The 24,428-nt window shown below is 45.9% G+C and overlaps 1 protein-coding gene across 1 annotated transcript; it reads right to left on the reverse strand.

The window, feature by feature from the left end:
* Positions 1 to 396: 396 nt before the first annotated feature.
* Positions 397 to 20,348, reverse strand: NGB (neuroglobin). Its single transcript, XM_073610863.1, has 4 exons — positions 20,019 to 20,348; positions 4,086 to 4,197; positions 2,830 to 2,949; positions 397 to 1,404 (listed from the first exon to the last, which is right to left on the reverse strand). The coding sequence occupies exons 1-4, from the start codon at positions 20,120 to 20,122 to the stop codon at positions 1,258 to 1,260; spliced, it is 483 nt and encodes a 160-aa protein (XP_073466964.1). The 5' UTR covers positions 20,123 to 20,348; the 3' UTR covers positions 397 to 1,257.
* Positions 20,349 to 24,428: the final 4,080 nt, after the last annotated feature.

Consider the following 24,428-nt stretch of genomic DNA (forward strand, 5'->3'; position numbering starts at 1 on the left):
ACCGCACACCCCGGCCGGTTTCCCGAGACAAACCTCACACCTCCATTACCTTGCACAACCCCTTCTGGTATTCCCCATCACTCACCCCTTTTGCCATCCTCGATATATTGCACAGCACTTTCCAGTGTCCCCCAACAAACCTCAAGGGCCCACTGATATCTCCCGAAACACCACATGACCTTCTCCAGCAACCCCCATCAAGCCTTATGCCCCCCTCTGCCATTCCAACACACCACATGCCCCCTCGGATGTTCACAGACACACCTCAGGCCCTTCACCTCCGTTACCCGATAAACCTTGTGCTCCCAAAGGCGTTCCCTGACAGCAGATGTCCCCTTTGGTGTTACCCAACACACCCCCTCCCTCCAGTATCCCCCCCAATAAACTGCACAGCCATCACTTCTTCCAGTTTAATGATCAATAAACTGCACGTCAGCCACAAACAAACTTTTAGGAGACCTGATGTTAAGGGGGCCCACAGCAGCCAATCACATTTTGGACACTCCTCTTCTGCTGCTGGTACAAGGGGGGCAAGTAATAAAGATCGACAAAGTCTTTGCTGTCTGGCACATTTCTGATCTCTCCACCAGTACCCCTTCCAGGGTATCACCATCATTCACCTCCACCTTCTGCTGGTAAAAAAGATTGCGCCAGAGGTAACCAGCATAAAATTTTAAAATGTCAGAATAAATAAAATAACAAATTCTGTAAAAAAACTGATAAAAATATTACTGGATTTGTGTTACTATAACGAAAATATTGAAATTAGAAGAGAAAGTCTCAGAAAAGCTCCTTAAATGGGTGTGAAATGCATCAGACCTTGGTGACAACTGATATCTGATTGGATGCTGTGGGTGGCCCTGACTTGTGGTTGGTCCCCCGCACCCATCTGAGGTGAGGCCAGTGAATATGTGGGTTCTTCCTGGCAGATTATGCACATTCGTCGGTGAATATGGAGCTGGCCTCGCCCCCCCTGCATTGGCACATAATGGGCACCCACCGTGCCAGGCGTCCAGCTTACAGTGGTGTAGTGTGAACAGACCGCTATATAGAAACTGTACAATGACACACAACACAGTACAGACACACAACGTGGCACAGACATATAACGAGGAGAACACACAGGCCGCATCGCTGTACACACTATGGTGACACAGTGCCGCCTCCGCTACAGTCTCAGCAAACAATGAGAATCCAAGCCTGGCACCCATGGAAGGGTCTTCACTGCGGTCTTGTCCTTCACTCCACGCACTCCTCTCATTCACTCTGCTGTTCTCTGTTCCAGCCACGGCTCATGGCGCCCACCACTACAGCGTACAACTGAGTCCACGCTTCTCGGGTTTCTGGTGTGAACAGTTCTCCCAGACCGGATTCCAGAGCAAAGAGTAGCGATTCGCCCACCGTCTGTAGAAATAAAAGACCTCTTAGAAGTTCCGCTTTCAAACAGGCATTACACCAGTCGCTGTAGAGATTCTCAACTGACATCAACTGCACTGTTAAAGAGCTACTTAGCCTAAATCTAATAATTCAGTTTGGTGGGAAGCACCAATTGATTACTTCTACATCTTAAGACACCTATGGTAAGATCTCTGCAGGAGTTCTCCATTAGGCACATCTGCATGGAGACCACCAGGAGGCCCCACTGTACTGCTCTAACCACACCCCCTAAGGTAACCTCTTTGACCCCACCCTCCTAAGTTGACCCCTCTGACCACTGGTCCTACCTAGATAGACCTATCTGACCATCAGCTCCAACTGGGGTGACCTCTCTGACCACTGTCCCTTTTTGGGGTGACCCCTTTGACCAATAGCCGTACCTGGGGTGACCTCTGACCACTATGCATGTCTGGGGTGATCTCTCTGACCACTGCATCTGACTGGCGTGACCTCTTTGACCGTTATGCCTCCCTGAGGTGACGTCTTTGACCATCTTCTTTTCTTGGGGTGACACCTTTGAGTAACAGCCCCACCTGGGGTGACCTGTGACCACCATCCCTGTCTGGGGTGACCTACCAGACCCTGCCTCCCGCAAGGTGACCCGACTATCTGCTCCATCCCTCTAATTACACCTCTCTAGGGGTCTTTAGAAATAGCTCATTATATATTTAACGTTTTTGGCCTTGTATCTTGAAAAGACATTTGCTAGAAATCAAAATGCACTCTGCCATTTCAACTGTGAGAAAAGATGGACTTGTTACTTAATGGGACCACCAGGAAGCCTCACCTGACCACTCTTTGCACACGTGAGGGTGACCCTTTTGATCACACCCTCTGGGAATGAACCCCCTGTGGCTGCCAGTCCTGTTTCGAGTGACATCTGACCCTTCTGACCACTGCCCTCATATTCAGTGACCCCTCCGGTCTGCCTGAAGTGACCCATCTGACTACCAGCTCCACCTGGAGTGACCTCTCTGAGCATTATCCCTCCCCGGGGTGACCCCTCTGACTAACATCTCTCCGTGGGGGGGGGGGGTTCTTTGACCAACAGCCCCGCCTGGGATAACCCAGGACCACCATCCTGTCCGAGTTGACCTTTCTGACCACGGTCTCTCCCTGAGTTGACCTCTTTGATGGCTGTCCCTCTTGGCTGACCCCTTTGATCAACAGCCCCAACTGTGGTGACCTCTGACCACCATCCCTGTCTGGAGTGATCTCTATGGCCATGTTCCCCCAATCTCCCCTCTAGAAATGCCCTTTAGCAATATTTCATTATACATTTAAAGATTTTGACATGTTACCATGAAAAGTCATTTGCTGGATAATAATAGTCATGTGCATTGTGGATTGTCAGCTCTTGAGAGCGGGAAGTGGTAAGCAAACATCTCCCACCTTGAACGATTCCAGCTTGACACCAGTTGCGCGATGTTTGCGTCCCAGGCCGGTCAGATATTCGTCCAGAGATGACAACGAGTCCAGGCTGCTGACCGCGGCATCGATAACCGTCATAACCTGACAAGAGAGCACAGCTGCAATAAAAGATACCACCACTAGCACATATCTGACAAGGAAACGTGGGGGAAAGGGGTAACCTATTAAAACCAACCAACAATCTTTCACTGATGAAGAGCTAAATATTACTGCAGGGCCGGATTTCTAAGGTGGCCAAAGGGGAAACTGACAGAATGGGCCCCCCTCTATACAAAAATTATATAAATCACTATAAAAAAAAAAATTATATCTAAAATAATAAAAAATATAAAATGTATAATAAAAAAAAATACTCTCTTTTATTAAATGTATCCTGGGAAGTAATATTTTGCTGGCCATCATCTGTAAAACGTGGGACTGGTATATTGTATCCTTTTTCAAAAATGCATTTTTGCCAGCTTAAAGCGGAGTTCCACCCAAAAATGGAACTTCTGCTTTTTGGAATCCTCCCCCCCTCTGGTGTCACATTTGGCACCATTCAGGGGGGAAGGGAAGCAGATACCTGTCTAATCCAGGTATTTGCTCCCACTTCTGGGCATAGATAGCCGCAGTATCCGCGGATATCTACGCCATGTCCGGCGCCTCCTCCATCCCCCCCGCTGTCTTCTGGGAGACACACAGGTCCCAGAAGACAGCATGGACCAGTGGGATCGCACAGCACGCACAGTAGGGAACCAGGCTGTGAAGCTGTAATGCTTCACTTCCTGATTCCCTTACCGAAGATGGCAGCGCCTCCACCCGAGAGCCGGGGGACAGATCGGCTTCGGGTGCCGACATCGCGGGCGCCCTGCACAGGTAAGTGTCAATATCTTAAAAGTATTTGTAGCTGCTGACTTTTAAAAAAAAAATTGGCCGAAATCCGCTTTAAGCAAACCACACATGGAGCACTATGACTGCGTGTGTGTGTGGACATGTGTGACCTCAGAATGACGTTGTGTCATGCATTTTAAAAATGCGTGACTGTCATTAAGAATGTAGACCAACTCTGTGTATATGGGGCCCCCCAAGCTCTGAGATTGACCCTGCCTGACTGGCTGCAGCTAGGTCCAGTAAAGAGTGAAGGTGCTCAGTAACTTTTGGTCTTTATTAGACTGACCAGAAGGAATCTGAACTTTTTATGTATGTGGGAGGATCAGACCAAAGAGACAGTTACTCACTTTGCGGATGTGTTCGCTGAACTCGCTGGAGCTCAGACATTCCTGGACAGTCAAGAAATGAGCAGAATTGTACTGGAAGAGGAAGACTAAGTCCGGCTCCAACTCGAACAACCTGCAAAAGAGCCAGAGACCATCAGATACAAGAAAATTTCCAACACTTGGTCGAGATCAATTGATAATATGGTGCAGAAATCCATGACCATTCCCTGACTGGCAAGAACTTTGCTGACACTTCAGAGGCCCTCTAGCTGTAGCAGATCCACCCTGAACTGGAATCCTACCGTTGGACTGCATCTGGCCCTTCTATACGGAGCATTGGCAGACAAAAGGGTCAGTGTCAGCTCCATATATGTGTTAACACTTCTACACAGATAATTATTTTTATTGAAATGCAGAAACAGAGTGCAGGGAACAAAACAAACAAAACATGACTAATAAGCAGGAAATAAAAAATCTATTACACAGACATCATAAAATCTGCAATGTTTGTCTTTTTCCTTCACAGTTTGAGCTAAACATTTATAATGCCAGAACGGAACTACCACTTAGAACTGAACCTTTACTTGGGTTCACCAAAAGTGGTCACTAAATAGTACTGGTGGAGATGGAGGCTACATCAGTCTCTGAAGTTTATACAGAAGATTAATGGCCGTTTGTGGAATAATGGAGAGTGAATCCTCTAAGTAAACAAATTCTGTTTACCCTGGACAGGTTCCTATGCCTATATAAAAACTTAAATTAGATTTATAACTTGTGTGGTGCCTCAAAAGCCTGATTTCTTCCTTTTTCAGTGAGGTTCATGTCCCTAGCCTTGTTGCTGGTAATAGGTGTCAGGGGTCATACCAGAGTGGAGTCTTTTCTTCATCAGTTTTTCATCAGTTCATCTTCATCAGTTCATCAGACTGAGAAAGAAGACATCAGGATGAGAATTCCCAGTTTGATAGGAGTCATAAATGAGATCAGAATTCCTGTTCTGAGTCTGGCCACACCAGAACCATCAAAGGATTCAGAATTCCTGACCATCAATGAACCCATTAACAGGATCATAATTTTTGTATAAAGTCTGGTTATCTTTGTAGCCATCAGTGTAATGAGAATTCCTGTCCTGAGTCGGACCGCCACCAGAACCATAACCTGATTTAGGATTCCTGACCTGAACCTATTACAAGGATCAGGATTTCTGTCCCCAGCCTGGCCATTGTTTGTTTTTTTTTTATTCTTTTTATTGAAGTTTTAAACATAGTACAAATATGACACTTACAACACAAAAAGAAAAATGTAAGAAAAACTATAAAAGAGTCATACAACAGCACAAGTGGCCAGCATGGCCCTGACTAACAGAGAACTATGTCAGGTGAAAAACTACCTTTCCACATAAAGAATTTCTTTTCATAATAGTATTATATGCAAGTCTGGCCATTGTTGGAGCCAGCGCCAAGTTCAAAATTCATGTCCTAAGTCTAGTGACCATTGGCAAGATAAGAATTCTTGTCCCGAGTCTGGCCACCATTGGAGCCATTGCCAAGATCAAAATTCCTGTCCCAAGTCTGGCCACCACTGGAGCCATTGCCCAGATTGGAATTCTTGTCCCGAGTCTGGCCTCCATTGGAGCCATTCCCAAGATCAGTATTCCTGTCCCAAGTCTGGCCACCATTGGAGCCATTGCCAAGATCAGAATTCTTGTCCCGAGTCTGGCCACCTTGAGAGCCATTGCCAAGATCAGAATTCTTGCCCTGAGTCTGGCCACCATTGGAGCCATTTGCCAAGATAAAAATTCCTGTCCCGAGTCAGGCCACCTCTGGAGCCATTGCCAAGATCAGAATTCCTGTCCCGAGTCTGGCCAGCACTGGAGCCATTGCCAAGATCAGAATTCTTTCCAGAATCTGGCCAGCACTGGAGCCATTGCCAAGATCAGAATTTTTGTCCTTTGGAGCCATTGCCAAGATCAGAATTCTTGTCCTGAGTCTGGCGACCATTGGAAAGATAAAAATTCTTGTCCTGAGTCAATAGAATGACACATGTATAAGAGTCTAATGAGGCTGCACACCCCGATATAAATATTTGAAAAAAATGGAGAATTCCCCATGGGGTTTTTTAGCAGCAAATATGAGTCAAAAGAGTTCATAAAAATTATTAATTTTATTTATCACAAGACAATTGGACATCACTGTAGTACAAAAGTTAAAATTTGAGCTCTGGTGTACACAATGCGAGACAGTTTGGACTGAGAGGAGAATCAAACAATGGATGATACCATGTGATATAACTGGTAAACAATATACATCAGAGGGTATTGCCTCACAGTATTGATAAATTGTAATTATACTATCCGATGTTGGGAAATGCCCATCATTGCGTACACCAGCATTGTGTACACCAGAGCTCATATTTTAACTTTTGTACTACAGTGATGTCCAATTGTCTTGTGATAAATAAAATTAATAATTTTTATGAACTCTTTTGACTCATATTTGCTGCTAAAAAACCCCATGGGGAATTCTCCATTTTTTTTCAAACCATTAGAGCCATTGCCAAGATCAAAATTCCTGTCCCAAGTCAGGCCACCTCTGGAGCCATTGCCAAGATCGCAATTCTTGTCCCGAGTCTGGCCACGATTGGAGCCATTGCCAAGATCGGAATTCTTGTCCCAAGTCTGGTCACTATTGGAGCCATTGTCAAGATCAAAATTCCTGTCCCGAGTCTGGCCACCATTGGAGCCATTGCCAAGATCGGAAGTCTTGTCCCGAGTCTGGCCACCATTGGAGCCATTACCAAGATCGGAATTCTTGTCCCGAGTCTGGTCACTATTGGAGCCATTGCCAAGATTAAAATTCCTGTCCTGAGTCAGGCGACCTCTGGAGCCATTCCCAAGATCAGTATTCCTGTCCCAAGTCTGGACACCTTTGGAGCCATTGCCAAGATCAGAATTCTTGTCCAGAATCTGGCCACCATTGGAGCCATTGCCAAGATCAGAATTCCTTTCCTAAATCTGGCCACCATTGGAGCCATTGCCAAGATCAGAATTCCTGTCCTAAGTCTGGTCACCATTGAAGCCATTGCCAAGATCAGAACTCCTCTTTTGATTTTGGATACCAGGCAGGTTTAGAATATCTAACCTGAATCTGACCACTATCAGAGTCATCGCGGGGATCACAATTTCCTTGAGCCTCATCAGTCTAAACAATGAATCTTAAAAATCGTCACTTTTTCCCCATAGATCAGTGGTTCTCAACCTTACTAGTGCTGTGACCCCTTGATAACATTTCCCAAGCTGTGGGGACCCCTAACAGTAAAATTATTTTCCTAGCGTGGGTTGTCAGCACCCAAGGCAAGACAAGTAATTTGCGCCCCAAATCCACGGACATTTAGCGCTCCCCAAGTCCCTTCTACTCGTACAGTATTAAAACCCCTTATGGTATATTTTAGGATTTACCACTCCTTCTCTTTTGTTATCCTTTCTTTCCCTTTTATATTTCTCCATCCTAATTTCTTGTTTTTATTCCCTCATTCCTCTCTTTTGCCGTCTTTCTTGTTCTTTCACTTATTCTTTCTCTCCCTTTTTCTTTGTTCCTCTCCCTCTCTTTTCCTCTCCCTTCCATGTATTCTCTATTTTTATTCCTTCTCTTACTCCTTAGTGGGAGGGGGGGGGGGGGGGGATGGGATGAGTGGCAGTGCTGGTGGGGGGTGGAATGAGTGGCAGTGCTGGGGGGAGTTCTGATCAGGCAACTTAGGTCATCTGCTGATCTGAGAACTGTAGTGGGGACTTTTAATAACTACTATAATCACAGGTAGTGTTACTCACTGTATCCCTGGCTTCACTGTGTCTCTGACTTTGTGGTGTCTCGTAGCAGTGACACCTATGCCAGAATCAGGAGATGGGGTCTCCTCCAGCCCCTCCCACTTCACATTCCTCACCAGTCAGCTGACCTCTAGTCTCTACCCCCCAGCCATGCAGTGAACTGAATGGGTAGCTGCGAAGAGGCTGAGTGGGCGGCTGCGGGCTCCAGGGACAGCCCTGCTGGGCGGCCGCGAAATAGCTGGGGGGGGCGGTGGGGGCTTCAGGAAAAGCCCAGGATTTGGTGACCACTAGCAAATCGTCATTCGACCCCCGAGGGGGTCCCGACCCCCAGGTTGGGAACCACTGCCATAGATGATACAGTGGCTCTTCCATCTGGCTGTCCCATTCCTTTGTCTACTTCTTTTAAATATTTGGGGATTGTGGTACAGCTCCCTATTGCACGGTTTCTGGAGAATAATCTGTCACCAATTATCAGGGGCCTTTAGAGAGAAGGTACAGAAATGGCAGAATTTGCCGATCACATTGATGGGACGAATAAATTTGTTTTAAGATGATTTTTCTCCCTAAATTTCTCTATATCCTCTCGAATTCCCCAGTCTTTGTGACACTGCAGATTTTCAGAACCATTAACTCCATTATTGTGGCATTTCTGTGGGGATCAAGCATCCCCCAGCAGTTCTAACATTATCAGTTACAATGGGGGGGTTGGCCCTTCCGGACTTGCGCTCCTATTTTTTTTAGGGATGCACCGAAATTTTGGCCGCCGAAACATATCTGCCGAAAATGATTTTTTCGGCAATTTGCCGAAAGAGAAAAATGGCCGAAAATGGGGCGGGGCCTGGGTGGGGCTCCGCCCTTCCGCCCCTGGTACCGCCCATTACGGTGGTGTTCTATAGCACAGAAGAGATAGAGAGAGCCGCCGCCGCCGCCACCTGGTTGATTAGAGCGCCGGGAACATAACAGCTTTCATTTCAATAGCTGTGTGGTCCCCGCCGCGCGCCGTCAAATACAGCCCCTCCCCCTTGTCCGGGGAACTTTGATAGACAGATCACCCATCCCAGGATTGGACGGGTGATCTGTCTATCAAAGTGCCCGGACAAAGAGGAAGGGCTGTATGTGACGGCGCACGGCGGGGAACACACAGCTATTGAAATGAAAGCTGTTATGTTCCCGGCGCTCTAATCAACCAGGCGGCAGCGGCTCTCCTCTCTCTTTTCCGTCTCCTCCCCTGCACAGGCTGGCTGCACTGGGGACATAGGCTGGCTAATTGGCTGCACTGGGGACACAGGCTGGCTAACTGGCTGCACTGGGGACACAGGCTGGCTAACTGACTGCACTGGGGACACAGGCTGGCTAACTGACTGCACTGGGGACACAGGCTGGCTGGCTGCACTGGGGACACAGGCTGGCTGGCTGCACTGGGGACACAGGCTGCCTGGCGACACAGGCTGGCTGGCTGCATTGGGGACACAGGCTGGCTGGCTGCACTGGGGACACAGGCAGACTGCATCTGACGGGCACTGGTGAGGCTGCATTGATCTCTTGTATCATGTCTGCAGTCTCTGACCATCTCATGTACCATGTCCCCAGTCTCTGACCATCTCCTGTACCATGTCCCTAGTCTCTGACCATCTCCAGTACCATGTCCCCAGTCTCTGACCATCTCCTGTACCATGTCCGCAGTCTATGAACATTTCCTGTACCATGTCCGCAGTCTCTGACCATTTCCTGTACCATGTCCCCAGTCTCTGACCATCTCTTGTACCATGTTCTCAGTCTCTGACCATCTCCTGTACCATGTCCCCAGTCTCTGACCATCTCCTGTACCATGTCCCCAGTCTCTGACCATCTCCTGCACCATGTCCCCAGTCTCTGACCATCTCCTGTACCATGTCTGCAGTCTCTGACCATCTCCTGTACCATGTCCCTAGTCTCTGACCATCTCCTGCACCATGTCCCCAGTCTCTGACCATCTCCTGTACCATGTATGCAGTCTCTGACCATCTCCCCAGTCTCTGACCATCTCCTGTACCATGTATGCAGTCTCTGACCATCTCCCCAGTCTCTGACCATCTCCTGTACCATGTCCCCAGTCTCTGACCATCTCCTGTATAAAAAATATTTAAAAAAAAATAAGTTTCGGTATCGGTTTTTGGCCTAGGGTATTTTTCATTTTTGGTATCTGTTTCGGCACCAAAAAACCCATTCGGTGCACCCCTAAATTTTTTTTGCATCACAATTGCCCTTTCTACACTGGTGACTTTTTTCCCAGACACCCAATGCCACTACTCTAATGGAAGCAGCGGTTGCCACCTTGCAAGAAACCCTACTAAATATGGTCTATGGAAAGGGCATCCCGGGGAGGAAGGTGTGGTCAGTCATGGCGCTTTCTGGTAAAATATTCCAACTCTGTTGCCAATGGAGGAAGGATGGGCCCTTATGGCTATCCCCAGATAACCCTTTGTGGTGTAATAAATCCTTAAAGGAATTTTTTTAATTAACAGACGGAAAGATATGGGCAAAATATGGTGTGAAGTATTTACATCATATATGCCAGGACAACGGATTGTCCACTTTTACACAATTGAGGGAACAATTTGGAATACCCAGGATGTGGCATTTCCGCTATGCTCAGCTGCATCATGTAGCAGTGACTCAGTTTGGGAACGGTGGGCTCCAAATAAAGAATATGGAGCTGGAGAAGGTTCTAACTGACCCAGATCCAGCTAAACGAATTTCTATATATTATAGGGCAGTGGGTCCTGGGAATCCGGGGTTGCTATCCAAGGCCAGGGCTCGGTGGGTGACTGTTGTGCCGGAGTTGTCTATGGAGATATGGCAGGAGGCTCTGGATACTTATCTTGTATCTGTCATCTCTTCCACGGATAAGATGATTCAACTTCGATACCTTCACCAGATGTACTACATGCCAACTAGACTATGCCGAATGCGTAGGAGGGACTCTGCAGTCTGTCATAAATGTATGGGAGCAGAGGGGGCCTTCATCCATATGGTATGGGAATGCCCTAAAATAAGACCGTTATGGTCTCAAGTGACTGAATTTATTTCTGATAACTTTGGACTACCTAATATATGCTCCCTCTTGCGTTGCCTCCTAGGGGTCTTTGACCAGGAAGAGATGAATTTATACACTAAACTGCTCCTTAGGATCTTATACTTTAGTGTACGAAAACTGATAGCCCGACGCTGGATCTATAGAGAGCAACTGACAGTAGGGATGTGGATAAAAGCAGTAAATGTGGATGTACTTTTATAAAGGGTGCCCCCAAGAAATTCAGGAAAGTATGGTTTAGATGGGTGGACTCCAGGAACACACTGGAGGAAGAAGGGACCTAGAGTTGTGGGCGTACCTAAGAGCATAATCCTAATGGCAGAGCTCAGCCAGAGGGTGGGAGTATGAGCATAATGATTGGACAAATGAAATACTGAAGTTAGAAGAATGTAGTAGGCTATGTAAAACTGCATCCCATTGCCCATGGCTTTCTAAAATAAAGGTTGAAATCCCTGGGGGGTGGGGGGGTTGGGGCTGGGGTTCTGCCATTCACGGAATATGAAGGATTGGTTACTTCCTTCGCCTAAGGGGCAAGTTATGGGGGGGGGGTTGAGCTGAATGGTTTAAACTGTTTAAAATAAAAAAAGAGCAACTATTCTGAGGTGCGGGATAGGGTTGGAGACCCAGGACATTATGGTTATGGAATGCTGATGGTTACATTGTTATCTGGATCACTGTGGAATTCACCACTGACTATACTTGATGTAATATCTACCCGATGTCTTGTATGTTTAATTCTTTGATATGTTAAATAAAAAACTTTTTGAAAATAAAAAATAAACTCTCTGCCAATGCCACCCTTTGGTCTTAGTAAAGTCTAAGAACTGAACTGTTACTCTTCTGATCAGCTCCTCAACACTGGGTCTTATTCTGCCAGACTGATCGACGAAGAATTTCTGAATTATATTATGGAAAATTCAGTGTCAATTCATACAATGGCAGCACATACCCCAGCATTTGGTTTTCCATTAAAGCGGTAATAAACCCTAAAGAAAGCATTTAATATATTGCATGGAGTTTGCAGGTCTTCCCTGTTCCTGTGCCTGTGTGGGTTTTCTCTGGGTACTCTGGTTTCTTCCCACACTTCAAAGACATACTGGTAGGTTAAATTGGAACTCCACTCTCCCAATTAGCATTGATTATTTTTAATCATCATGCTGCCAGCATTAGTAAATAGATAGGAAAGTATATCATATATATGGAACCTAAGGGGTTAATCCTCTGCATTGTGTAAAAAGGCTGTTTGATCCTGTCTTCTCTGATCCTCCCCTTCTTCCACTGTCCCCAAGCCATCTCCTGATAATGCAGAGCCTTGGAGGCACTCTGCACATGCTAAGTTTAGTGTGTATTGCTAGAGGTTTTTTTTTGGGGGGGGGGGGTGCACGTGATCAGCACAGGGCCAGTCAGCACTGTCCAGACAGAGGGTCGGGGGTCCTGCAGCCTCATAGGACAATCAGGGAAGAATAAGACGCCTCCTACAACCTTTCACCAGACACTGATAGAAGTCACACGACTGCTATATACTGCTGATGATAAAAGGTATTTAGCAGTTTATATTTACTATAATAATTGCATTTCATTTGTGTACTATGGGAGACCAGATATAGTGACTGCAGGCTCCTGGGTTTAGTAACACTTTAAGATAAAAGAATGATGGGCAGTACATGTGGGGCAATGAACAGCACAGAGCTCCCCATGTCTATAGAACCTTTCCTGTCCACTAAACATGGCTGACAAGGGGGACACCTGTGGCCCCAGGAAGTCTGGGGGCACCAGCATGAATTCCTTCCTAAAATTTTGCTTCAGGACTTTTAGATCCACCACTGAAGGCAGAATGTGCAGATGCACAAAATACAGTGCCTTGAAAAAATATTCATACCCCTTGAAAAGTTACAACCAAAAAGGTAAATGCATTTTATTGGGATTTTATGTGATAGACCAACACAAAGTGGCACATAATTGTGAAGTGGAAGGAAAATGATAAATGGTTTTCAAATTTTTTACAAATAAATATGTGAAAAGTGTGGCATGCATTTGTATTCAGCCCCTTTACTCTGATACCCCTAACTAAAATCTAGTGGAACCAATTGCCTTCAGAAGTCACCTGATTGGTAAATAGAGTCCTCCTGTGTGTAATTTAATCTCAGTATAAATACAGCTGTGAAGCCCTCAGAGGTTTGTTAGAAAACCTTAGTGAACAAACAGCATCATGAAGGCCAAGGAACACACCAGACAGGTCAGGGATAACGTGGAGAAGTTTAAAGAAGGGTTAGGTTATAAAAAAATATCCCAAGCTTTGAACATCTCACAGAGCACTGTTCAATCCATCATCCGAAAATGTAAGAGTATGGCACAACACCAAGACATGGCCGTCCACCTAAACTGACTGGCCAGGCAAGGAGAGCATTCATCAGAGAAGCAGCCAAGAGGCCCATGGTAACTCTGGAGGAGCTGCAGAGATCCACAGCTCAGGTGGGAGAATCTGTCCACAGGACAACTATTAGTCGTGCTCTCCACAAATCTGACCTTTATGGAAGAGTAGCAAGAAGAAAGTCATTGCTGAAAGAAAGCCATAAGAAGTCCCATTTGCAGTTTGCGAGAAGCCATGTGGGGGACACAGCAAACGTGGAAGAAGGTGCTCTGGTCAGATGAGACCAAAATTGAACTTTTTGGCCTAAAACCAAAACGCTATGTGTGGTGGAAAACTAACACTGCTCATCACCCTGAACACACCATCCCCACCGTGAAACATGGTGGTGGCAGCATCATGTTGTGGGGATGCTTTTCTTCAGCAGGGACAGGGAAGCTGGTCAGAGTTGTTGAGAAGATGGATGGAGCCAAATACACGGCAAAATTGGAAGGAAATCTGCAAAAGACGAGACTGGGGCGGAGGTTCACCTGCCAGCAGGACAACGACCCTCAACATACAGCCAGAGCTACAATGGAATGGTTTAGATCAAAGCATATTCATGTGTTAGAATGGCCCAGTCAAAGTCCAATTGAGACCTAAATCCAATTGAGAATTTGTGGCAATACTTGAATCTGACAGAGCTTGAGATATTTTGCAAAGAAGAATGGGCAAAAATGTCCCTCTCTAGATGTGCAAAGCTGGTAGAGACATCCCCAAAAAGACTTGAGGCTGTATTTGCAGTGAAAGGTGGTTCTACAAAGTATTGACTCAGTGGGGCTGAATACAAATGTACCCCACACTTTTCACATATTTATTGGTAAAAAATTTTGAAAACCATTTATCATTTTCCTTCCACTTCACGAATATGTGCCACTTTGTGTTGGTCTATCAGTGTTTTGCAAACTTTATTGTCTTGCGGCGTACCAAAAAAGATCTAAAAGTTTTAAAACAATTTTTGTGGCGAAGAACTTTTTTATTTTTACATATATATTTAATTTTCGAGAGCAAATCAGATTGAAGCAATTTGCACTTTCGCTTGCTTTCTTGCTCTTCATTTAACAGTTTCTCTTTCGGAGTTCCAGACTTGATAAAAGCGGAGTTCTGGCCACAGAATTTTTTTTTTTTTTTTAACAGGCAGATGCCTGTATTATGTTATCATAATGCATTAATAACAAAAATAAAAGTATATATATGTTTGCTAGTGGCTAAGACGTCTATCCTTTTTTCCCACTTACAATTTATAAAATCCTCTTCTGGCCGTTGCCATGATTATTTGGGGCATGTGAATCCCAATCGCATCCTCTTCCTGGATTAGCGATGGAGAGGTGCATGCTGGGTAACCAGCATGCACCTCTCGATCTCGCGCATGCGCGACGCGCCGGCGGCTGTAGCACCGATTGTTTACCAAGTTGCCATAACAACGGTTGGCAACGGAGGAAGGTCCCACCCGTTGTTATGGCCACCTAGATAGATCTGCCTTAAATCGCATCATTTTTTGACACACTCCTGCCAACTGATGTCTGGGAGATGATGATTCACATTTCTTATGAGCACAGGCGAGGGAAGAAGTGGTGCGGAGCGCCACGGACCCGGAAGTGGCAGATTAGGAGCCACCACATAGCAACAGGGCATTTCTGGTGAGTAAAAAAATGGTTTTCAATCCAAATGTTTTTTATTACTAGTAAAGGACTGAAAATGTAAAAAAATGTTTTTCAGGGTGGAACTCCGCTTTAAGTATTTCTCCATCGCTAAACAAACTTTATTTATAAGCATCAAAGTTGGAATGGAACGGGCTCTATTATTATAATATAATTAGATTGATCGAGTTCTCCCGAGATCTCGCACAAGTCTCGCGTTACGAAAGGAACCAATGAATGACAGACTGACAGAGATTGCGTTTTTTTATATGTTACTTTTTTAACTTTTGCGACATTGATATACTATTTAATTTTTCGATATGTTCTAGGTTTCAAAACGCTAGCAAATTTAAATATTTTTCAAACACTCCCATGGCAGACCTGCAAATCTCACACAGCACACTAGTGTGCCAGGGGACACAGTTTGAGAATCCCTGGTCTATCACATAAAATCCCAATAAAATACATTTACGTTTTTTGGTTGTAACATGATGGAAAATTGCATGGGGTGTGAATACTTTTTCAAGACACTGTATTGTTTCTTTCTCATTACTTACGTATGCGTTTTCTTTGTTGCGTGAGCACGCGGGGACGGGGTCACTTTAAAAATATTAATTTTTTTTCCTTATTTTTTTTTTTTTACATTGTCCTTTTAAAAAAAAAAATTAATCTGATCACTTTTATTGCTGTCACAATGAGTATTTTCTGTCTTTGTAGTACTACAAATCCCTGTATGTCCACTGGAGTATTTTCTGTCTCTGTAGTACTACAATTCCCAGCATGCCCACTTCAGTATTACAAATCCCAGTATGCCCACTGGAGTATTTTCTCTCTCTGTAGTACTACAATTCCCAGCATGCCCACTTCAGTATTACAATTCCCAGTATGCCCACTGGAGTATTTTCTCTCTCTGTAGTACTACAAATCCCAGTATGCCCACTGGAGGATTTACGGTCTCTTTAGTACTACAAATCTCAATAAGCCCGCTGAAGTATTTTCTGTCCCTGTAGAACTACAAATCCCTTTATGTCCACTGCAGTCATTTCTGTCCCTGTAGTACTACAAATCCCAGTATTTCCCCTGCAGTTTGTTCTGTCTCTGTAGAACTACAAATCCCATTATGTCCTATGGAGTATTTCCTGTCTCTGTAGAACTACAAATCCCAGAAAGTCCACTGGAGTATTTTCTGTCTCTGTAGTACTACAATTCCCAGTATGCCCCACAGACATAGCTTGTGTCTCTGTATCACTACAAGTCTCAGCATCTTCTAATAGGATCTTAACCATATGTACACACCCACCATATCTCTGCAGCTGCCTCTCCAGTCCCTGTAGAACTACAAGTTCCAGCATCCCCTCTACTCTTTAAAATGACAACATCCCCTAAGCCCGCATTGTAGAACTACAATTTCCAGCACTGGCCGATGCCTCTGGCAAAAAATGCATAACACTACAAAAATATATATTTCTCCGTTCTGACTTCTATTTATATTCCTCCCTCTGATTGGACAGCGATACCCGGACCACACGCAGCACAGCTGAACTTTCTCACTTGCACCAGACTATGACACCATCGCCATCGGTCATTCCTGGTGGATCTCACTGGTGGTCCCGCTCTGATGTAACGGATGAATTGAGCTGAATCATAAGATAAGCATGATGGGACCTTTGTGGGCAATCCGACCACACACTGACCACACACAGATGGAGGAAATCCCCCACTGGGCATGTTTATTGGATGATGAGGTGCAGAGCTCCTGCATTGGGGTACAGAGCCCCATCGCTGTCCTGGGATGTAGGAGAGATGGAGGTCAGGGCAAGGAATCATCACTGGACATCACATCTGGGACATGCCAATGCTATACCCACAGCCTATAGGTCCTTATTAAGCCCCCGACCCCGCAAAAGTGTTTGCCGTTATATATCCTACTGCTGCCACTTTAAACTCAGTGCTAAACCCCGCCCCCCATAGTATAATGTGTGGTGCCAACCTGCCCGTATAGTACAACTTTCGATGCCAGCCTTCACCTATAGTACCACACTTGGTACCATTCTTCCTCTATAATACAGAACGTGGTATATTGGACTTTGCAAAAGCGTTTGACACAGTTCCCCACACACGGCTCATGTGTAAGGTAAAGTCTACTCTACAGGCTTGGAAAGATCAATTTGTAAATAGAAAACTGTCTAAAAAAATGAATTCAGAGTAGTGGTTAATGATTCTTACCCTGAATGGTCCAAGGTTATCAGTGGTGTACCCCAAGGTTCAGTGTTATTAGTGGTGTACCCCAAGGTTCAGTGTTATTAGAGGTGTACCCCAAGGTTCAGTGTTATTAGTGGTGTACCCCAAGGTTCAGTGTTATTAGAGGTGTACCCCAAGGTTCAGTGTTATTAGAGGTGTACCCCAAGGTTCAGTGTTACTTTTTAACATATTTATAAATGATATTGGGTCTGGGATTAAAAGTAACATTTCTGTCTTTGCAGATGACACCAAGCTATGCAGTGGAATAACGTCCTTACAGGATGTCTCCAATTTACAAGCTGACCTCAATGCTCTGTCTAATTGGGCGACTATGTGGCAGATGATGTTTAATGTTGATAAATGTAAAGTAATGCACTTGGGGGCTAAGAATATACATGCATCATACATACTAGGGGGAGTATAACTGGGGGAATCCGTAGTGGAGAAGGATCTGGGGGTTTTGGTAGATCATAAGCTCAATAATAGCATGCAATGCCAAGCTGTAGTTTCCAAAGCGAGCAAAGTCCTTTCTTGTATTAAGAGAGGTATGGACTCCAGAGAGAGAGATATCATTTCCCCCCTGTACAAATCATTAGTAAGACCTCATCTGGGCACCAGTTCACAAAAGGATATCGGGGAACTGGAGAAAGTGCAGAGAAGGGCAACCAAACTGATAAGAGGCATGGAGGAGCTCAACTATGAGGAAAGATTAGAGGAACTGAATCTATTCCCTCTTGAGAAGAGGAGATTAAGGGGGATATTATCACCATGTACACATACATAAGGGGTCCATATAGTGAACTTGGTGTTGAGTTATTCATTTTGAGGTCATCACAGAGGACAAGGGGGCACTCTTTTCGTCTAGAGGAAAAAAGATTTAATCTCCAAATAGGGAAAGGTTTCTTCACAGTAAGAGCTGTGAAAATGTGGAATAGACTCCCTCCAGAGGTGGTTCTGGTCAGCTCAGTAGATTGCTTTATAACTGGACACTGACATTTATAGATAAAGTTGATCCAGGGAAAATCTGATTGCCTCTTGTGGGATTGGGAAGGAATTTTCCCCCTGTTGTAGCAAATTGGATTGTGCTTTGCTGGGGTTTTTTGCTTTCCTCTGGATCAACTGTGGGTGAAGGATTGTGTATATGGGATCATATGTTTTTTTTTGGTTGAACTAGATGGACTTTTGTCTTTTTTCAACCTGACTATGTAACCTGGTGCCATCCTCGTAGTATAGTACAACTACCAATGCCAACTTTCACCTATAGTACCATGCTTGGTACCATTCTTCCTCTATAATGCAGCACCTAGTGCTATCCTCCCAGTATAGCACAGCTTCTGATGCCAGCCTTCACCTATAGTACCACACTTGGTACCATTTTCCCACCATAATACAGCACCTGGTGCCATCCTCCCAGTATAGTACAACTTCTGGTGTTAGCCTTCATTTATAGTACCACACTTGGTACCATTCTCCAGCCATATTACAGCACTTAGTGCTATCCTCCCAGTATAGTACAGCTTCTGATGCCAGCCTTCACCTATAGTACCACGCTTGGTACCATTCTTCCTCTATAATACAGCACCTGGTGCCATTCTCCCAGTATAGTACAACTTCTTGTGTTAGCCTCTGTCTAAAGTATATTGCCCAGTGCCAGTTTCCCCCATAGTACAGTGCCTGGTACCCCTCTTATAGAACAGCTCTGTCCCAGACTCCCTCTACAGTATAGATTCTAGGTCCATATAGTACAGCACTCACGGCCAACTGCTCCCTAGGGTATAGCCCCCTGGGTCCCGTCTCCCTCTTACAGTACAGTGCCCAATGCCAGCCTTCTCCCTTAGTACAGAATGCAGTTTCACCCTTACCTTATAGAATAGTGCAAAGTAGAAGCTACCCCTATACTACAATGCATGTTTTCAGCCTCTCATTATAATATAGTGCCCAGTGCCAGTTTAGCCCTAAGATACAGTGCCCAATGTCAGCCCCCTTCTATAGTACAGCAAGTACCCAGTGCCATCCTCCCCCTATAGAGCAGCTCTCTGTCCCCCCCCCCCCCCCCCCCGCAGTATAATTCCCAAGTCCAGTCTTCCCCTACAGTACAGTACCCACTGCCAGCCGCCCCCTATAGTATAGCGCCTGGGTCATGTCTCCCTCTCATAGAACAGTACTCAATGCCAGCCTTCTCCTATAGTATAGCATGCCATTTCACCCTTACCTTATAGAATAGTACAAAGTACAGCCTACCTCTATACTACAATGCATTTTTTTAGCCTCTCAGTATATAATAGTGCCCAGTACCAGTTTACCCCCTAAGGTACAGTGCTTGGTGGCATTCTCCTTATATAGTACAGGGTCCAATGGCATCCTCTCCATATAGAACAGCTTTCTTTCCAGCCTCCCGCTATAGTATAGTTCCCAGGTCCTATAGTACAGCACCCACTGCCAGCCGCCTTCCTACGGTATAGCGCCTGGGTCCTGTCTTCTTCTATATTACATTGCCCAATGCTAGCCTACCCCTATAGTAAGGTGTGCTGTTTCAGTCTCACCTTATAATCCAATGCCCAAGTCCAGTCTACCCCTATAGTACAATGCATGTGTTCCGCCTCCTTCTATAGTCCAGTGTCCAGGTCCAGTATACCCCTATAGTACAATACACAGGTTCAGCCTGTGTATAATGTCCCAGGTCCAGCCTCCTCCTATAGAACAGTGCCCAGTGTCAGTCTCCCCCATAGTAACACGCTTGCCAGTCTATCTTTTAGTCCAATGCCAGGCTCACCTGGTGAACAGCACGGTGCCATGGTGTAACTGGTCCTGGCTCACTATCTGCCAGCTGTCCCGGATCAGCACTTTCTGGGGTTCTGTAAGCGTCTCTTTCTCCATGTTCCTCGGCTCGGTGCCCCCCCTCTCTACAGTCCTCTGGGGTGGTCGTGTAGTGGGCAGTGCCCAGCTTTATTGATGCCACAGGATGGTCAGCATGGCACAGAAAGAGATCTGTCAGTTTTGTAGATCTGCTTTATTCACTCATCTCGGTTTGGTGTGAGGGACTGTCAGCTCTTCCAGCATTTAAAGCCTCTCCGACCCCTCCCCCCACATCCAGCACTCCGCTTAAAGGCACAGCATCCTCCATAGACTCCGGGATCTGTTTTCCCAGATGTTCCTGACTCCTGCTGGGAGAAAAAAACAACATTATTAACCCATCACATCCCAGTGTAACATTCCAGTACAGAATATGGATCACTAGTATCTACAGTTATTACACTAATGCTGCTCCCCTACCACACTGTACCTACAACACAGTCCCCCTTTTCCCACTATACCTCCCACACAGCCAATACCACCACTATACCTGCAACACAAATGCCCCTCCTTCCCTCCCCTTCACCACTACACCTCCAACACAAATGCCCCTCCCTCCCCTTCACCACTACACCTCCAACACAAATTCCCCTCCCTCCCCTTCACCACTACACCTCCAACACACATGCCGCTCCCTCCCACCCATGCCTCACCACCACCATCATACCTCCAACACAAATGCCCCTCACTCCCATCGCTTCACCACCACACCCCCAACACAAATGCCGCTCTCTCCCACCCATGCCTCACCACCATCATACCTCCAACACAAATGCCCTTCCCTCCCATCGCTTCACCACCACACCTCAATTACAAATGCCCCTCTCTCCCACCCACTCCTCACCACCATCATACCTCCAACACAAATGCCCGATCCCTCCCACCCACCCCTCACCACCATCATACCTCCAACACAAATGCCCCTCTCTCCCACCCACGCCTCACTACCACCACCATATCTCCAACACAAAAGCCCCTCTCTCCCACCCCTATCTCACCACCACAACTCCTTCCAACACAAAATTTCCCTCCTTCCCACCACCACACCTCCAAGACAAATGCTCCCCCCCCACCACCACCACCATACCTCCAACACAAGTCCCCTTCTCTCCCACCCCGATACCTCCAACACAGTTGCCCCTCCCTCCCCACCATACCCCCAACACAGCTGCCCCCTCTTTCCCTACTATACCCCAACACAGAGGCCCCCCTCCTCCCCATCATATCTCCCACTGTGCCTCCAACACAGATCCACCTTTCATACCCTAAAAACAGCCACTCCACCCCCCCTTCACTGTACAGCCAAAATGCCCCCCCCCTCCCCAACCATACCACCAACACAGCTGCCCCCCCCCCCCCCTTTACCTCCAATACAGCCCCCAGCACAACTCCCTCTCACACTGTTCCTCCAGCACAACCCCCATCTCCCCCTTCAGCCACTGTATGCAGCCACCCACCTACCCCACCAATGTACCTCGACAACACCTGCCAAAAAAATCCTCTTTCCCACGTCATACCCCCAACACAACCACCTTAAACATATCATCCTCAAATATACCTCTTAGTCACTGCCCAACTGCCATATCTCCTACACAGCTGCTTCCCCGACTGCCATACCTCCAACACAGCAGCCCCACTCCCCCCCAACTGTCATACCTGTAACACAGCCACAGACCATGATACTACAGAACCCCCGCCCATTACTGTAACTCATTATAAAACCCTTCAATGGCCTTTACGCAGTTTGATGTTCTATTAGATGCTACAGAGGAGTCGTTACATGTCCATTGTTTTCTGTTCAAAACTTCAAGTGATATTTTCTTCAATGGATTTACAGACGTGCCGAAAACCATCTGGGCTGAAGACGTACATCCCCCAGTACAATGCGACTGTGAGCTTCAAGTTGTATTATTGCTGGTGAAATCCAGAGTATGCAGAGAAACACACAACAGCAATGAGACATATAGAGAAACATGTGACAGCCATGTAACATACAGAGGAACATGTGATAGCTCTGTATCATGCAATGAAACATGTGACTCATGTATCTTGCAGAGAAACATGCAGCTCCCATGTAACATATGACTCCCATGTAACATGCAGAGGAACTTGCGAATCTTGTGTTACATGCAGAGGAACACAAGACAACCATATAGCCTACAGAGCAACAAGCCAAATGCAGAGGAACACGTGACTCCCATGTAACATGCAAAGAAACATGAAACTCTCATGTAGCATGCAGAGGAACATGAAACTCCCATGTAAAATGCAGAGGAACATGAAACTCCCATGTAATATGCAGAGGAACATGAAACTCCCATGTAATATGCAGAGGAACATGAAACTCCCATGTTACATGCAGAGGAACATGCGACTCCTTTGTAAAATGCAGAAGAATATGAAGCAACTGTGCAACATGCAGATGAACAAGCTACTCCCATGTATGCAGAGACCATGTTTCTCATGTATGTTACATGCAGAGGAACATGAGACAGCCATGAAACCTATAGGAGAACACGCAACTCCCATGTGACATGCAGAGGAACATGCGTCTCCCATCTGACATGCAGAAGAATATGAGACAACTGTGGAACATGCAAAGAAATATGCTGCTCCTATGTAAGCAGACATCATGTTTCTCATATGTTGTATCTATGCAGACATAGAGATTTCCCAGCAACCCTTATGTCCAGGGTATAAAAATAGCCACACACATATTCTAATAAGCAGATTGTCATGAAATAATTGGTGGCATTTCCGCGTGTTGCGGCTGATGAAGGGACAATTTATACTAATTAGCGGAGAGCACTGGCGAGTAATTGTCGGTGACAGAGATTAATGGGCACTCCACAGACACTGATCCCCAGAACCTGGGCTGCAATTCACAGTGGTAAGCTCCAATACCGTACACCAATCTGTCCAATCACAACAGACCTACCGGAAGATGGTACGAAACAGACATCCTGAGCGAAAACATGTACGGAATTACAACATAGGCAGGCCACGCTGTAAGACCTCTCCCGGTTTGCAACCCCTAAAAGAAGCCCCACACGTGTTCCTCATCTCTTTCTCCATCTTGCTTTACAGATTTAATCAATTACCCTACACAGTCCGCCCAACAAAAGATATGACAGTCTTCCATCATACAATTTACACTTGAATAAACAAGAAAATTTACACCTCATCTGGTTGAGCTTCCAACTGGAAACTCCACCTGCTGGAAGAACTGACACACAAGCTGAGGGACTGGAGTGCATCGCACACAGTAAAAGCATTATTCCATCTTCCCCTAAGGTAACTACAAGAGTTTGGGTTTTTCAGAACTGCTTAGAAATTCAATTCTAGACAACCAACTGCTCAAAATATGTCCCACTGCTTGTCCTTCCATGTGATGTACATTATAAATACATGACTGAGCCCCTTCCGACACCTCCAGCACTCCTGCCTGTCCCCCATTGATTTCATGGCGGTCCCCTATTATTGCAATTGGGGAAAATGGTAGTGTCAGATCTGCCCAAAAAAGTTTCATTTGTCCTGTATATTGCCCACCCTCAGCCATCTATTATCCTGGAGGACCTTATGCCCCAAGTTGGCATCTGATAAGACCTGCACATCCACCTGGTTAAAAAGAGTGGAAAACATGAGAACAAAAGACCAGGTGATGGCTTTACAGATCTGGCAGACAGTAGCTGCGTAGAATACCCTAAGAGGAACTCGCAGATCTAGTAGAGTGTGCCTAGACAGGAAAGGATGAAAATTTGAATCTGGTCTGTCTGAGCAACTAAAAAATGGTGGAAGGTAAAGCTGGTTCCCCCCTACCGGGACTTGAGCCACATCCAGGCAGTGGAGAAAAATCTCAGATGAACTGGAGTCAGACAGAGGGATGGGAGAACAATGCCTTGGCTGAGGTGAAAGACAGAAACTACCTTAGTTAGGAGGAATGTCTTGCATCTTAACACCACCTTGTCCTTGAGCAAACCCAAAAGGGTCCCTTGCAATAAAATGCCACCTGCTTGGACAAATCACCTTACAAGGGTGGGTGTAAGTGGAATTTTACTAAGCACCAAGAGATTCATGGGAGATAAATGGGAGACTCTCTAAACATAGGTCTTAATCAGTGAATGAAAGTCTAAAGCCAGCCATAGACAGTTCCAATCTTGGCCAGTTCAGCAGGAACCGGCAGAGATTTAAACCATGCATGGGCAGGTTAAATGTACCCAAGTTGATCGATTGACCACCTTAGGTACAACCAGTTTGCCAGATTTTACATGTGATTATTGCTAGCGGCTGTTATAGCTGCTAGCAATAATCACGGTGTTCTCCCAGTGGG

Source organism: Aquarana catesbeiana, linkage group LG13 (genome assembly GCF_042186555.1).
Source record: "Aquarana catesbeiana isolate 2022-GZ linkage group LG13, ASM4218655v1, whole genome shotgun sequence".
NCBI lineage: Eukaryota > Metazoa > Chordata > Amphibia > Anura > Ranidae > Aquarana > Aquarana catesbeiana.